Source organism: Canis lupus, chromosome 11 (genome assembly GCF_003254725.2).
Source record: "Canis lupus dingo isolate Sandy chromosome 11, ASM325472v2, whole genome shotgun sequence".
Taxonomy (NCBI): Eukaryota; Metazoa; Chordata; class Mammalia; order Carnivora; family Canidae; genus Canis; species Canis lupus.
Genome location: NC_064253.1, coordinates 39,950,702 through 39,965,684, shown reverse-complemented (window position 1 = coordinate 39,965,684; position 14,983 = coordinate 39,950,702). Strand labels below are relative to the sequence as shown.

Sequence of the window (14,983 nt, the reverse complement as noted above, 5' to 3'; positions counted from 1 at the left end):
AGGAATAGAATAGAATTATCTTAACATGATAAATGACGTTTGAAAAAAATCACAGTGAATACTATATTCAAAAGTAGAGGACTAAAAGCCTTTTCCCTTATAATAAAGAACAAGACAAGAATGCCCATTTTCACCATTTTGTATTGTCTGTTCTAGCTAGAGCCATTAGGCAAGAAAAATAAATAAAAGGGATCCATATTGGAAAGAAGTAAAACTAACTCAATTTGCAGATGACATGATTCTAGATATAGAAAAACAGTTCAGTAAAGTTGTAGAGTGTAAGATAAACACACAAAATTTAATTGTATTTCTATATCCCAGCAATAAATAATCTGAAAAGGAAATTAAGAAACAATTCTACCTGCAATAGTGTCCAAAAGAATTAAATACCTGGGAGTAAATTTAATTGTGGTGAAAGACACATACACTGAAAAGTACCACCATTGCAGAAAGAAATTAGAAATCTAAATAAATGGAAAGACATCTTATGTTCATGGATTGGAATACTTAATACTATAAAAATGACAATACTATCCAAAGCTATCTATAGATTCAGCATAATCCCTATCAAAATCTCAATGCCTTCCCACCCCCCAGCTCCAGAAATGGAAAAGTTGGTTCTCAAATTCATATGGAATTGTAAGGAGTTCCAAGGAGCTAAAACAATTTTTTCTTTCCTTGGAAAGAAAAATTTGAAGAACTCATACACACTAATTTCAAAATTTACTACAGAACTACAGTAATCAAAACAATGTGGTATTGGCAAATACCACACTAAGGATAGACATATAAACAAATGAAATAAAACTGAGAGGCCAAAAATAAACCCATATATTTAGAGTCAACATATTTTGTTCTTTTAATAGAAAGTTTGGGGAGAGGGGGAGAAGGAGAAAGAGCATATCAAGTAGACCTGGTGCTGAGCATACCCGATGCAGGGCTCAATCTTACAACTCCAAATCAAGAGTTGAGCCCAAATCAAGAGTTGGACATTCAACCAACTGAGCCACCCAGGTGCCCCTGGCCAAATAATTTTTGATAGGAGTGTTAAGACCATTCAATGGGAAAAGAATATTCTTTTCAGCAAATGGTTCCAAGACAGCTGGATATCCACATATAAATAAGGAAGTAGGACCCTGACCAAATACCATATACAAAAACTGACTCAAAACAGACCAAGGACCTGGACGCCTGAATGGCTCAGCGGTTGAGCATCTGCCTTCGGCTCAAGGCGTGATCCTGGAGTCCCGGGATGGAGTCCCACACTGGGCTCCCTGCATGGGGCTTGCTTCTCCCTCTGCCTATGTCTCTGCCTCTCTCTCTCTTTCCTCTCTCTGTGTCTCTCATGAATAAATAAATAAAATCTTAAAAAAAAAAAAAAAAAAAAAACAGACCAAGAACCTAACCATAAGAATTAAATCATAAAAGTCTTAGAAGAAAACAGAGGTTAATCTTCATGACCTTTGATTTGGCAATGAATTCTTATATATGACACCAAAAACAGCAACAAAAGAAAAAAATAGATATATTGGAGTCATCAAAGTTAAAAACTTCTCTGTGTCAAAGAATATTGACAAAGTGAAAAGACAACCTAAGAATACAAGAAAATACTTCCAAATTGTGTATCTGATAAGGGTCTACTACCCAGAATATACAAAGAACTCTTACAACTCAACAACAATCCATTTTTTAAAATGGTCCAAGGACTCTGAAGAGATAATTCTCCAAAGAAGAGCTACTACAAATAGCCAACAAGTACTTGAAAAGATGCTCAACAGCATTAGTTATTAGAGAAATTCAAATCAAAACCAAATGATAGCACTTCACACTCAATAGGATTACAGAATAATAATAAATTAATAATAATAAATTATGGAAAAGAACAAGTGTTGGCAAAGGGTGCAGAGAAACTGGAACCTTCAAACATTGCTGGTAGGAATATAAAAAGGTACTGCCACTGTGGAAAAGCGTTTGGTTTAAAAAAATACACAGAATTACTCTATGACCCAGCAATTCCACTCATAGATATATATACCCAAAAGAATTGAAAACAGGTGTTCAAACAAAGACACAGATCTTCATAGCAGCACCACTCATAATAGCCAAAAGGCAAAAACGACCCAAATGTCCATCAACTAATGAATGAATAAAGTGTGTATCCATTCAATGAAATATTACTTGGTCTTAAAGAGGAATGAAATATTGATGCCTACTGGAACATGGATGAACCTTGAAAACATTATGCAAAAAGTGAAAGAAGCCAGTCACAAAATGCCATACACTATATGACTTCATTTAAATAAAACATACAGAACAGGCACACCACAGAAATAGAAGGCATATTAGCAGTTGCTAGGGGCTGGGGGAAATGGGGAACCAGCTGGTCAATGGGTACAAGGTTTCCTTTTGGGGTGCTGAAAATGTTCTGGAACTAGATAGTGGTGATGCTTGCACAGCACTGTGAATGTACTAAATGCCACTGAATCGAATACTTTAAAATGGTTAAAACTTGGGCGCCTGGGTGGCCCAGCCAGTTAAGCATCTGCCTTTGGAACAGTTCACGATTTCGGGGTCTTTGGGATCGAGCTCCGTATCAGGCTCCGTGCTCAGCGGGGAATCTGTTTCTCCCTCTCCCTCTGCCTCTGCTCCCTGGAGCAGGGACCCTGATGTGGGGCTTGATCCCAGGACCCCGAGATCATGAACTGAGCCAAAGGCAGATGCTTAATTGACGGAGCCAGCCAGGGGCCCCTCAAATAAAGTCTTTTAAAAATAAATAAATAAAATGGTTAAAACCATAAATTTTGTTACATGTATTTTTACTAAAAAAGGAAAAGAAAAAAACTCAAGAAACATTGAAAGACATGAAGCAGTCTGCAGAGAAAAGCAGAATCCATGAGACTGATACCATGCAGCCCCTGAAAGAAAGAGTAACACAGAGTTTCAATGCCTACTATCCTTCTGCTCCTGGTACTCCTGGGGGCTGGGAGGAGAGTTTCTGCCCTTAGATTTCTGAGAAACCTATGAAGCCCTGCGATCGATATTTTTACTTCTGAATCAGTTGAAGTTAGTCATTGCTTTCTGTAATAGAAAGTGCCCTGACATAACTGCTACCCAGCTATGCCCCCATCGTACCACTTATATTTCCCTTGCTAAGATTTCAAGTGCCATCCAAATGCCAAATGCAAGGCCGTTTTTTTCCAGTCTTTCTTTCCATACTTTTCCATGTAAAACTGTATCGTGCCCTCATTCTCGAAATAAATGTTTCCCTAACCTTTTGTGTTTCCCTTTGCTGAGTCTCACTGCCTGCCTCCACTTACTCTCACAGCTTCACATACCATTCATATATTGACGACGAGTAAATTCACACTTCTCATCCAGGCCTTTCCTGATGTTTTACATTCTTATTTCCAACTAGAGCCATCACAAAAATCAGCACATTGTCTTTTTTTTTTTTTTTTAAATATTTTATTTATTTATTTGATAGAGAGCACGTGTACATGACCGGGGATGATGGGGGAAGGGCAGAGAGAGAGAGAGAAGCAGACCGCCTCTCCACGCTCAATGGGGAGCCCAACTCGGAGCTCAATCCCAGGACCTTCAAAAATCAGAAGGTTTTCTTAGGCTAGTCACCAACTAATCTGCCTCCTTACCTTTGCCTCTGCCAACTTGGAAAGATAAAACTAGTAGTTGACCTTCCAGTGATGTTTCTCTCCCATCCAACAAATACTTTTTTGCTTTTTGAAAATGTTAAAAGCTTAACACACCTGCCACTCTTCTAGGCTAGGTTATCAGTAACTGAAGCTTTCTTTCTATCCCATCTTAAGATGGAATACTAGCAGTGCAGGAAGTATTAGCAGGGGATTTACCATTGCTACTACAAAGAAAGGAATTTCCGACCCAAAAAAGTAAGCATATTCATAAAAAAATTTATTCTTTCAATCACTGAGTATCTAGTAGGCACCAGGCACTGTTCCAGACAGTGGGTAGAGTGTTCAACAAGACAAAACAAGTTCCTTTGCTAATGGAGCTTATATTCTAGAGAGAAGACACACACAGACAAGGAAAAATCAAGTGCAAAAATAATAAAAATGCCATGATACGAATGAACTAGTTGTCTACTCACATGATCCCATCCTGACTACACACATGGCACAACTGTTCCTACACAATGTGAGCAGCAAATTAGAGTCTTCGATTAGACACACACACACACACACACACACACACACACACACACACACAGAGTAAAGCTAAGCTGTGTTTTCAGGGGTCATTTTGGCATGCGATTCTCAGAAATGACCTAGCAGACAGTCTACTAAATATCTGTGCATAGAACTTCTTTTCTCTCCTATTAAGGACGTGAATCCAATTGTATATTGGAAATCTTCAATTCATAAGCAGACTGCTTTAAATTATTTTTCTCAGATCAAGTTCTCAAAATTACAGAAAATTTTATTCCAGATCCTTCTGTAGAATTCACTACAGAAATTTTGCAGTTTCCAGAGGACCTAGGGACTCAGGAAAGACACTCTGTCCTCTAATACAAGAACCCAGTGCAAAATATGGACATTTCACACATACACACACACACCATCATATTTTATTGTTTAGACAACAAGCTCTCCCTTGACAGGACAATAGAACTTGCACCAATAACTGCACTTTGCATGTTGCTTCTATACTCTTTAGAATTGACCTGATATTACAAGCAAGTGAGCAAGTGTGAGAAACAAGGAGAACTTGTTGGGCAGCCCAGGTGGCTCAGTTGTTTAGCGCTGCCTTCAGCCCGGGGCCTGATCCTGGAGATCTGTGATCGAGTTCTGCGTCAGACTCCCTACATGCTCCCTGCATGGAGCCTGCTTCTCCCTCTGCCTGTGTCCCTGCCTCTTTCTCTCTCTCTCTCTCTCTCTGTCTCTCATGAATAATGAATAAAATCTTAAAAAAAAAAAAAACACGCTCTCTGTGTCTCATGAATAAATAAATAAAATCTTAAAAAAAAGAGAAAGAAACAAGGAGAACTTGTAACAAGGAACATAGGGTTGAAAATCAAGTAAGTGCTATCAACACAATAAATCTCCCACTTTTAAGAAAGGGCACAGCGTCAGTACTGAGTAGCATAACTAGAATCACACAGAATTTTCCGCTGTATTTGCAGGGAACTAATTCTGACATTAACTGGAATGAAAGGAATTATAGTAACTGTTAGGAATGGAGAAAATATTTGGCAGTTCCACACGGGGGTGGGGTGGGGATGATGGAAAGAGAGGGAGTCCCAAAACAGGAGAAGAGAGTCACGCGGGTCCTTCCCCCAGAGATCTTTCAGCAGTGGACATAGGAATCCAGATCTAAGCAATGGGAATGATTACGTCCCCTCTTGCAGTGCTTTGTTTTTCAAGCAAGTGCCTTAGAGAAAAAGAAATACTGGAATGCTTTATAGACAATGGCTTTGGAACTGAGAAGGCCTAACAGTGCTTGTTAACAGGATCCAGATGTTTTAAAATCCAGATACAAAGTTGTTTTAAATCTCTCATCCAGTTGACAGCCTCAAAGAACCTTGATATAAATGGCATATCCGAACATAATGCATTACAACAGGGCTAATTATCACACATGCTTTAGCTACACAGAGGATCACATCTCAATGCCACAACGCACATGTGTAACCCCTATGGTAAAAATCTGGTAACAACTAATAGGCTGACAGTGGGTGGTGTGTCTCTCCCCCATCACAGCATGCTGCTTGCGTAGCGTGGACATATCTTCACATTCTCCATCTTCAGTATTGTTTAGAAGTAACTAAGCTTAGAGTTATCTAAATACACACACACACACACACACACACAGAGCTACAAATCAACAAGTATTTGAAAACTATTAAATGCCAAGTACTCTGTTCTACGCACTTAGGATAAAACATAGGTTCTTCCTGCCCTGGAGGAAATTACAGTCCAATGGGAAAGAAAGACTTTCAACAAAGAGCCATAAATAATTAAAATAACTACTCCCATGTAAAGTACTATGAAAAACATAGCAGAAAATACAACATAAGAAATCTGAACGGGTCTGGAAACATTGGAGAATCATCCTTCTTCCCCCACTGATGTTTCCCCTAAGATGTTTAAACCAAGATAGAGGGGATCCCTGGGTGCGGTGGCTCAGCAGTTTGGCGCCCACCTTTGGCCCAGGGCGTGATCCTGGAGTCCCAGGATCCAGTCCCACATTAGGCTTTTTGCATGGAGCCTGCTTCTCCCTCTGCCTGTGTCTCTGCCTCTCTCTCTCTCTCTCTCATGAATAAATAAATAAAATCTTTAAAAATAAATAAATAAAACAAGATGGAAAGGATCACTAGGATTTTTCTAGAATGTCTTTAGGAAACACAGGTAATTACAGCATGGCTTATTTGTGGAGACTAGGAGATGCTTAGCCCTCTGCCAGAAACTACTCTAAAATCAAGACAGTAGTTGGAAATAGTTGATAATTCTGATAAGTCAGTCAGATACTAAGACTTGGTCGGATGTGCTGTAGAAGTACTTCAATAACATTCAGAGTTATCAGGAACAAAAAAAACATCTCTAGGCCCCTTAGCACCAGGAAGGCTGCCAGGCAGGGTGGCTGCCCATTGGAGATCGGGACCTAGAGGACAGTGGCTTCTGCAGGGCCATGGCCTAGTGGGGACAGCAGACTGTTTTCATCCTGGGGTACTCTGCAAATGAGCAGACAAAGGAAGAAAAACAGAGCCAGGTTTCTATCTACCGTCAGAGAAGAAAGTTACAAATATGAAAACGGGGAAAAGTAGAATGAACCCCATGTTGTTGAACTGGAATGGCTTTCAATACTGGAGATACTGGTATGAACTTATGGCTTTCAATATATACAGCTAGATATAGAAATAATAGACACAAGAGAGAGGGTGTGTCTATTTCCTAACAACTGTTCACTAAAAAAGCCTGGGAGCAGTGATCACCTGAGGAGCAAGGAGAATTTGTACCCAGATCTTTCCTTCTAAATATAATTCCCCACTAAAAGGAACCTGAGCTACCTGGCTGTTACAGAACTGAGGATAATACGAGATGAGTCTAGAACGTCTTCTTGAGCCACAACGAAATGAAGTACTCACAGAATGATGGGGTCATGTCAAAAGGACACAGAGCCAATTTAAAGAAGTTCTCACTGATCAAACATGGAACAATTTGAAGGCTAAAATAATGAATAATTGAATAACAAATAATTAAATGAAATAAAATGTTCATACTCCATACTACTAGAGAGTGAGAGGGAAGGAAAAGGCAGCTCTTCCTTACAGTAGAATGCCTACTGAGAAATCTAAGTGGAATAATGGAGGAATCACCATTTGAATCATCATCTTTAAGAACTGTCATACTAATTTAGGCAAGAAAACATTAATGGATACTTAGACTAATTGGGGAAACTAGGATGCAAAACTGGCTAATCATAAAGTCTCAAACTACCTCCACCCAGAACATCTACGGGATGATAAATGGAAAAGAGAACTTTATAGTGGAGAGGCCTGGAAGATAACACTTTAGCCAAGAGATCAAAATTAACATCACTGGTGGAGGGAGGGAGACACCACATGCCTGATGGATGCCATGAGACGAGTCTGTGTTATTCCTGCCGAAGATGACTGACTTGCCTCCGACATAAGCAACAGCAGGCAAACTGGCAAGTCCAAATAGAAAACTGTTCTATAAAATAACTGGCTCCTAATTTTCAAACATGTTCACATCTTGGGGTGCCTGATTGGCTCACTTGGTTAACCATCCAACTCTTGATTTTAGCTCAGGCCATGATCTTGGGGTCGTGAAAGTGAGCCCTGCATCAGGCTCTGTGCTGAGCACAAAGTCTGCAAGTCTGCTTAAGATTATCTCTCTTCTTCTCCCTCTGCCCTTCCCCTACTCACACTCTCTAAAAAAACAAACAAACAAACAAAAAAAAAACCAAACAACCAAACCTAACAACAACAAAGCAACAAAAAACAAAGAAACATGTTCAAGTCTTGAAAGGCCAAGAATGACTATGGAACTGTTTCAGATTGAAGGAAGCAGATTAAAAGGTATGACAGGTAAGTGCAGTGTGACAGTCTGGATTAAAGTCTTTCTCTGGTAAAGACATTATTCAGACAGGGAAACTTGAATAGGATTCTCTGGCTGTTTTCACTGTTTTATAAGTTTGGAATTATTTTTAAAAAAAAGTAAGGGAAAAAAGGTACAAATTTTGGGGGCACCTGGCTGCTCAGTTGGTAGAGCATGCGACTCTTGATCGCAGGGTTGTGAGTTCAAGCCCCACAGCCCCACTTTGGGTGTAGAGCTTACTTCAAAACAAAAGTAGGGGGAGGATTCAAATTTTTAAAAATAAGTGGTCTAAAATTTAATTTAAAATAAACTTCTCCAGTAGTAAATACATGCAAAAATGTTCATTCCTCTTGGCAATGAAATGAAAATTAAAGTAGTGTTAAGGTATCATTTTATAGTTGACAGATTTTTATTATACTTATCTGTTTATCTATATGTTGGTTTGCTTTGTAACATAATAGCTAGAATGGGTTTCTTCTTTGTTTTCGAAGCACTGTTACATAAAGTGACTCATAAACTCATAATCTTTATAAAAACTCTATAAAGAAGATTCTATTTAAAAAAAAGAGAAGATTCTATTATTTTCTCCACTTTACAGAATCAATTGGGGCTCTGGGACTTAAGCAGCTTGTCTGAAATTACATAGTCTGCCTGTGGTGGGAGTGGGTGTGAACCTTTGCAGCCTGACTCCCAAGCCTTTAACCTCCTTGAGATACCGCTTTGCATCTGCATCCAGGGCTGAGGTACCCAAACCTGGTACAATCTTTTTGAAGAACAATGAGGCCAAGCTATCCTTAGAGTCACCAAATCGTCTTGCTCACTAATAAATTGTTGAGAATGTATCCTAAAGAAACATATATGCAGAAAAGCGAAAGCTACATGCATAAAGATGTTCTCTATAATGGAAATTATTTAAATGACCGAAAGAAAAATGGCTAAATAAATTATGATCCATCAACTTGATGGAATATTCTACAGTCATTTAAAAATGATAACTATGGAAATATATGAAAGATAAGGAAATGTTAATAAAAGACTCAAAGTGTATGTGTACTTGGAAATACATAAAAACTACATGTACATAAAAGCAACAAATGAAAAAGAAAAATTCAAAAATGATGCTAGCAGTTAGAAAGTCATGGCATAATTGGGGCTCTTTTTCCTTTCAAATATTTTTCATGGTGCTTACAACCAAAAACAACAATCAAATATTCCCAAAACATATCCCATTAACATATCTAGAAACTGACACAAGGATTCTTTTTAAAAATTTATTTATTTATTTTTAAAGATTTTATTTATGTATTTGACAGAAAGAAAGTGAACACAAGCAGGGGGAGGGGCAGGCAGAGGGAGAGGGAGAAGCAGGCTCCCCACTGAGCAGAGAGCCCACTATGGGGCTTGATCCCAGGACCCTGAAATCATGATCTGAACCAGAGGCAGACACTTAATCAGCCTCCCAGGAGCCTCTATTATTTATTTTTAGAGAGAGAGTTAGCAGGATGGGGATACGGCAGAGAAGAAGCAGATACTCCCGTGAGCACAGAGCCTGACATTGGCTCGATCCCAGAATACCAAGATCATGACTTGAGCCCATGACTTGAGCCAAAACCAAGAGTCCACGCTTAATTGACTGAGCCACCCAGGTACCCCAGTGACATAAGAATTCTTTTCGTACTTTCCTCCAACCCTCCTTTTGGAAGGACTGGTGGTGATTATGTCCACTTACATGAAAGTTAAATTTTTAAAAATCAGGCAATAAAATAAATTTTATAATTCAATATCATATAACACACACATTTAGAAGGACCGATGCTGGAATATCTATTGTGGCTATCTCTAGGTGGTGAAATTATAGGATAGATTCTTTTCTTCTTCTTTATTCCATTTCTGAACTTCATGTTATATACAAGTATTCATTTCTAATAATAACTGTTAAAAGCTTTGTACGGGTAAACTATTACTAAATTAAAATACTTTAACACAGTCTTGGCAACTGATTCCATAATTTCATCAGAAAAATAGGATAGCTTTCTCATATCATTTATTCTACACTCAGAGTTCACTTATTCTGCTCCTTTGACTAGACTCATCAATAATTATATCATATCCTAACAGTCCAAAATGACCAACTGAGAATATACCTATCTACAGTTTATGCACAAATCCAGCACTTGTGCAGATAGATCACTCACCAATGAATTCTTATCAAGAAGGAAATGCTATTCATAAAGATTTTATTAAAAGGATTTAAATATACTTTCCTCAAATAATACTTCTTACTGAACTTTAAAGCTTAATAGAAAACACAAGCTTAGAAAGCTACTTACATCCCCCAGCAACAAAACGATAAGAAAAATAATCCTAAATTATTAAGTAGAAATACCTGATGCTAGCACCAAAAATGAACCATTATTTTTCTGAAGTACTTTTAATATACTTTAAATGTTTTATAAAAGAAATAGATATGATCTTGATGATATTTAAATATGGCTATGAGGCTGAGAAAAAACAAAGATCAGAAATCAGAAAAAAGAATAAATGAATAGAAAAGAAGCAAAAATAAGAGTAAAAATTGAGAGTCCCAGGCAGCCCCAGTGGCCCAGTGGTTTGTGCTTCCTTTGGCCCAAGGCATGGTCTTGGAGACCTGAGATTGAGTCCCACGTCAGACTCCCTGCATGGAGCCTGCTTCTCCCTCTGCCTGTGTCCCTGCCTCTCTCTCTCTGTGTCTCTCATGAATAAATAAACAAAATCTTAAAAAAAAAATTGAGAGTCCCTTAAGGGGAAAAAAAAATCCATGATAGGAGGAAATAGTATATGAGCACATTTTAAATCTAGGATTGTGAAGAAATGTCCACAGGAATAAATAATGATGATGATGACCATTTGCCAGAAGAGGCCAAAGTTACCAGGGAAGAAAGGAGAATGTTACAGGGCAGAGCAAAAGAACCCAGTTCTACTGAAAACTATGAACAGAAGTCTTTAAAAACTAGAAGTAATTTCATCCGTTTGGTTTCCAAATGGAAGCCTGTGTGCAGGAATGGATGTTATGAACATCTTGTATGTTCTATCATTAGAATATTAAAATGAGGATTCAAGGGGAGAAAAGCCCTAAACATTAGAAACTAGATGCATATATTTGCTATCTCAAATCTGATTGGCTAAAATTGATGATGCCCAATCTCGTCCTGGCATAAGTGTGGATCTGGGATAACTCATCACAGTTTTCTTCCTCTCATGAGTTATGAAATAACACACAGGGGCAATGAAGCCACGCCATCCCTAAAAGTCTCCTCTCTCCTGCCTATGCCATGGATGATTTTTATTCTCTAAAGCCATTTCTTCCTCAAAAGAGCTCACTAAAGTCGTCATCCTTCGTATCAGCAGCCCCACTGGGCTCTCATGAGTGACATCCAGACATTTAAACTCAAAAGCTGCTTCAGAAGGGAGTTATTAAAATTCAAATGAGCTGGGCATATTGAAGAAGAAAACACTCGTTTGCATGCACACCTCCGCATTTGGCCATCCCATTTAGACCCATAGAGCAGGGTCTGGTTTTGTTTTTGTAAATGGGCTTGGGAGGCGGAGGTCAGCCTCCCACGGCCCCCACTCCTCTGGGGTCATCATTAGTAATGTGTAAGGCTGAATAGATTTTACTCTGAATCTAGTCAGCAAACCTGACAAGAAGGAAGCCCTCTCCCACAACCTGAAAATGCCAAAAATCTGATTGGTAATATGGCATTTTTAATACTTCATTTATCTGTCTTAAAACAGCTTTCAGTAAGACTGCAAATAACGTCACTGATGCCAGTTCCACCTGATTTTTCAATTTTAGAGCAGAACATTTCCTGTTGTGCCATGACTGTGTAATCATAAAAATGTTATGTCTAACCAGGAATTTCCCACAGGATTCAGAGAAAATTCATGCCTGCCAAGAAATATGGATCTGGGGAGTCAACATTACATTTTATTCACTAGAAGAGAAAAAGAATATCTTTCATTTTATCTGAAGAATTTTTATTTTATTTCTCATAGAAATAGCTCACATTATCATCATTTTAAACTTTTGTAAGATATCAGTGAACAAACTAAAAGCAAAAAGATGAGCAACAAAATCCTACATTTTTCCTGGCTATGGAAATTTTAGTTGCTCCTTTAGTAAGAATTCCATTTCTTACTAATGAAGCCATCTCTATAATGATACTATTATAAATGGACTTAATTTATGACAATATAAGCAACTCTATGTTACATATCTTATGCGTATATATAAATATATTATGTACAACAGTGATATAACTATATATCAAATTTTACTGAGAGTATATAAAAACAGTCACACTAGCTCATGACCCTAAAATAATAACTATGATTTCCAGAATTCTAGAAACTAAAAAGAATTCATCTCCAAACTCTGAAACTAGTTTATAATCTAGAAGCTGCAGGGATTACTGTATCCAGTGGGAAATCAGAGGACATGACCTTTAGCATCCCTTCCAAGAGTAAGATTTTACTCTTCTATGACCTTCATTAATCAAACATGCTTCCTCCAGATTTCTTCACTTTATTTAAAAACTTTCCCCCATCCCTACAATTGGGATGATCTTATCATAATACAGGCATTGGCTTTGCCCAGATTGACCTAACCAGCCCAGGCAAGAGAGAAACTAGCAAATGTCAATGAAAGAATATTATATGAATGAAACTATTTCCTGAGCTACAAAATTCTCATGTAGGATACATTTTTCCCTCACAGTGCTGAAAAGTAGATGTGTACCAGTACAGAGCATTTATTTAAAGACTTATATGACATTATTCTGACCCCAGTCAAAAATAAAAGGCATTCAATCTCGGTCTTCAGGTTGCTTGTGCTCTACTGTGGGTGGCAGCAACAAAGAATCCCAAAGGGACACACACTTGTGTTCTTTTTGCGGAGGAAAAGAACACAAGCTAAAATTAAGAACTAGAGCCAGTGATTTCAACAACACAGACAGATCATTCAAGGTTCAGGGAGAAGTCCTACTTCCAAGTCAGGTCCCAGCTGCATTTTCTCTTTTACGATGACACTCGTTCAAAATTGACAAGAAATGTGCACTCATGCTTTTTGAAAAAGCCAATAAAAGATTAAGGTCTTCACAGATCTCCTGCAAGCCCCCCAACCCCCTCCAGACCCACCCCCACCCCTGCAACCCCCAAGGTCAGTTACAATGATTCAAAAGACTACACAGTGTGTATGTTTATGTACCACTCATGGTATTTGGCCTTCTCATCATTCTTATTGCAAAGATGGTCTAGCAGACAGGGCACCTGGGAAGCTCAGTCGGTAAAGCATCTGCCTTTGGTTCAGGTCATGATCTCCAGGTCCTGGGATCGAGCCCCACGTAGAGCTCCCTGCTCAGCCTGCTTCTCTCTCTGTTTCCCTCTCCCCTTCCCACTGCTCATTCTCTCTCTCTTTGTCAAATAAATAAATAAAAGCTATATTAAAAAAAAAAAAGATGGGGTAGCAGAAGAAAATATTCACTCCTTCAAACATAGGGCACAGAAACTTAATGCATAGGAAGTGAATAATACAATTCAAGAAATGTGCTCACTTGCCTTTTTTTCCTCCTGTAACGAAGAAGCCAATGGCCGCTCTAATAAAACTGCTCTCAGGCAAATAGCTATAGTCAGTAGGAACTGTGGAGACAGAAAATGATCAAATTAACCAGTGAACTTGGCGGGACTAATGAAGGAAAGATAATGATCTCATGCTGCCGTATCAACCTAGAGACAAAGCGGAGATGTTTACACCATTAATCTCAGCACAATACTGTGGTTGCAACTAATTCTATTAGATTAAGTGACTGCCCTTGAAGTAATCACTTAGGCTATGCAAGCAAAGCTAAAATGGTGGTAAACCTAGCAGAGACTGAAAAATCACAGGGGATGGAAATGCTACTGAAGTGGCTAAAAATAGTCCTTTCCATGCTATCACATCAATGAGCCCCAGTCTAGTGACTCTCGGTGTCTGCAAGGAGATCACCATTCTAGGGGCTACTTCAGGACATCCTGAGTCAGATAGATGAACCATGGAAATGCATCAATCAATAATAAGAGCAGCCAGTCTGTTGCTTCATAAGGCAGGGACCTCTAAGTGACCAGCACGTACACATAACCAGATGTGGCTGCTGACCTGGAACACTGAGGCAGTGACATTTAGGAGAGTTGAGTCTGGGGAGTTTCCTACATTCTTTTCCTCCCAGTCCCCCAGAACTGCTTCATGAGATGGTTTTTACTGCAACAAAATGCCTCAACTGGAAAATTTCAACAGAAACAAGTAGCTGTACTTTTCCAGACACACTATCATTTTGTTCCAACAAATCTGGGTGTGAGATGGTTAGCTACCACCTGACTTGAGTGTATGTGGGCCAGACCACGTAACCCATAACATAACAGTTAAAAGTCTATGTGAAAAAGGAAAAGCCTGACATCCGCTTGCTATTTTACCAGGACATTATGAGTATAATGCCCTTCAAAACTAGTATTACTTAAGGTTTCCACTATGACTAAGTTTGGTTTGGGTTTTTCCCCCCTTTCTCCCATTTTAATATGACAGCTTCCAGCTGTCTCAAGTTCATTATGTTGGGAATGCTGTAGAACAATGTCCTATTTCTATAGCTGGGGAGTGATTGAAAGTGAGGGGAACAGTAATTACAGAGCTACATGTTCATGGTGATGCTGTCCGTAGACTACCTGTCAGGGGATATGTGAAACTAGGTTTTAATGAGAAGTCTTTGGTACCTAAACTCTCTGGCCCAGGTCCAAGGGAGCCAGTGGGTCAAAATTCTATAAAGAGCAAGGAACAGATTCAGGTCCCCAGTGTATGACAGTGATGCCTTTTACAGAAAATC

The 14,983-nt window shown here is 38.8% G+C and overlaps 1 protein-coding gene across 2 annotated transcripts in view; it reads right to left on the bottom strand.

Annotated features, from left to right (window-relative positions):
- FOCAD (focadhesin) overlaps positions 1-14,983 on the bottom strand; it is a 312,065-nt gene that overhangs the window by 36,714 nt on the left and 260,368 nt on the right. For both annotated transcript variants that reach the window (XM_025433196.3, XM_025433197.3), the window contains exon 35: positions 13,689-13,769. In XM_025433196.3, the coding sequence (XP_025288981.1) occupies positions 13,689-13,769 (81 nt within the window). The remainder of the gene's footprint in view (positions 1-13,688; positions 13,770-14,983) is intronic.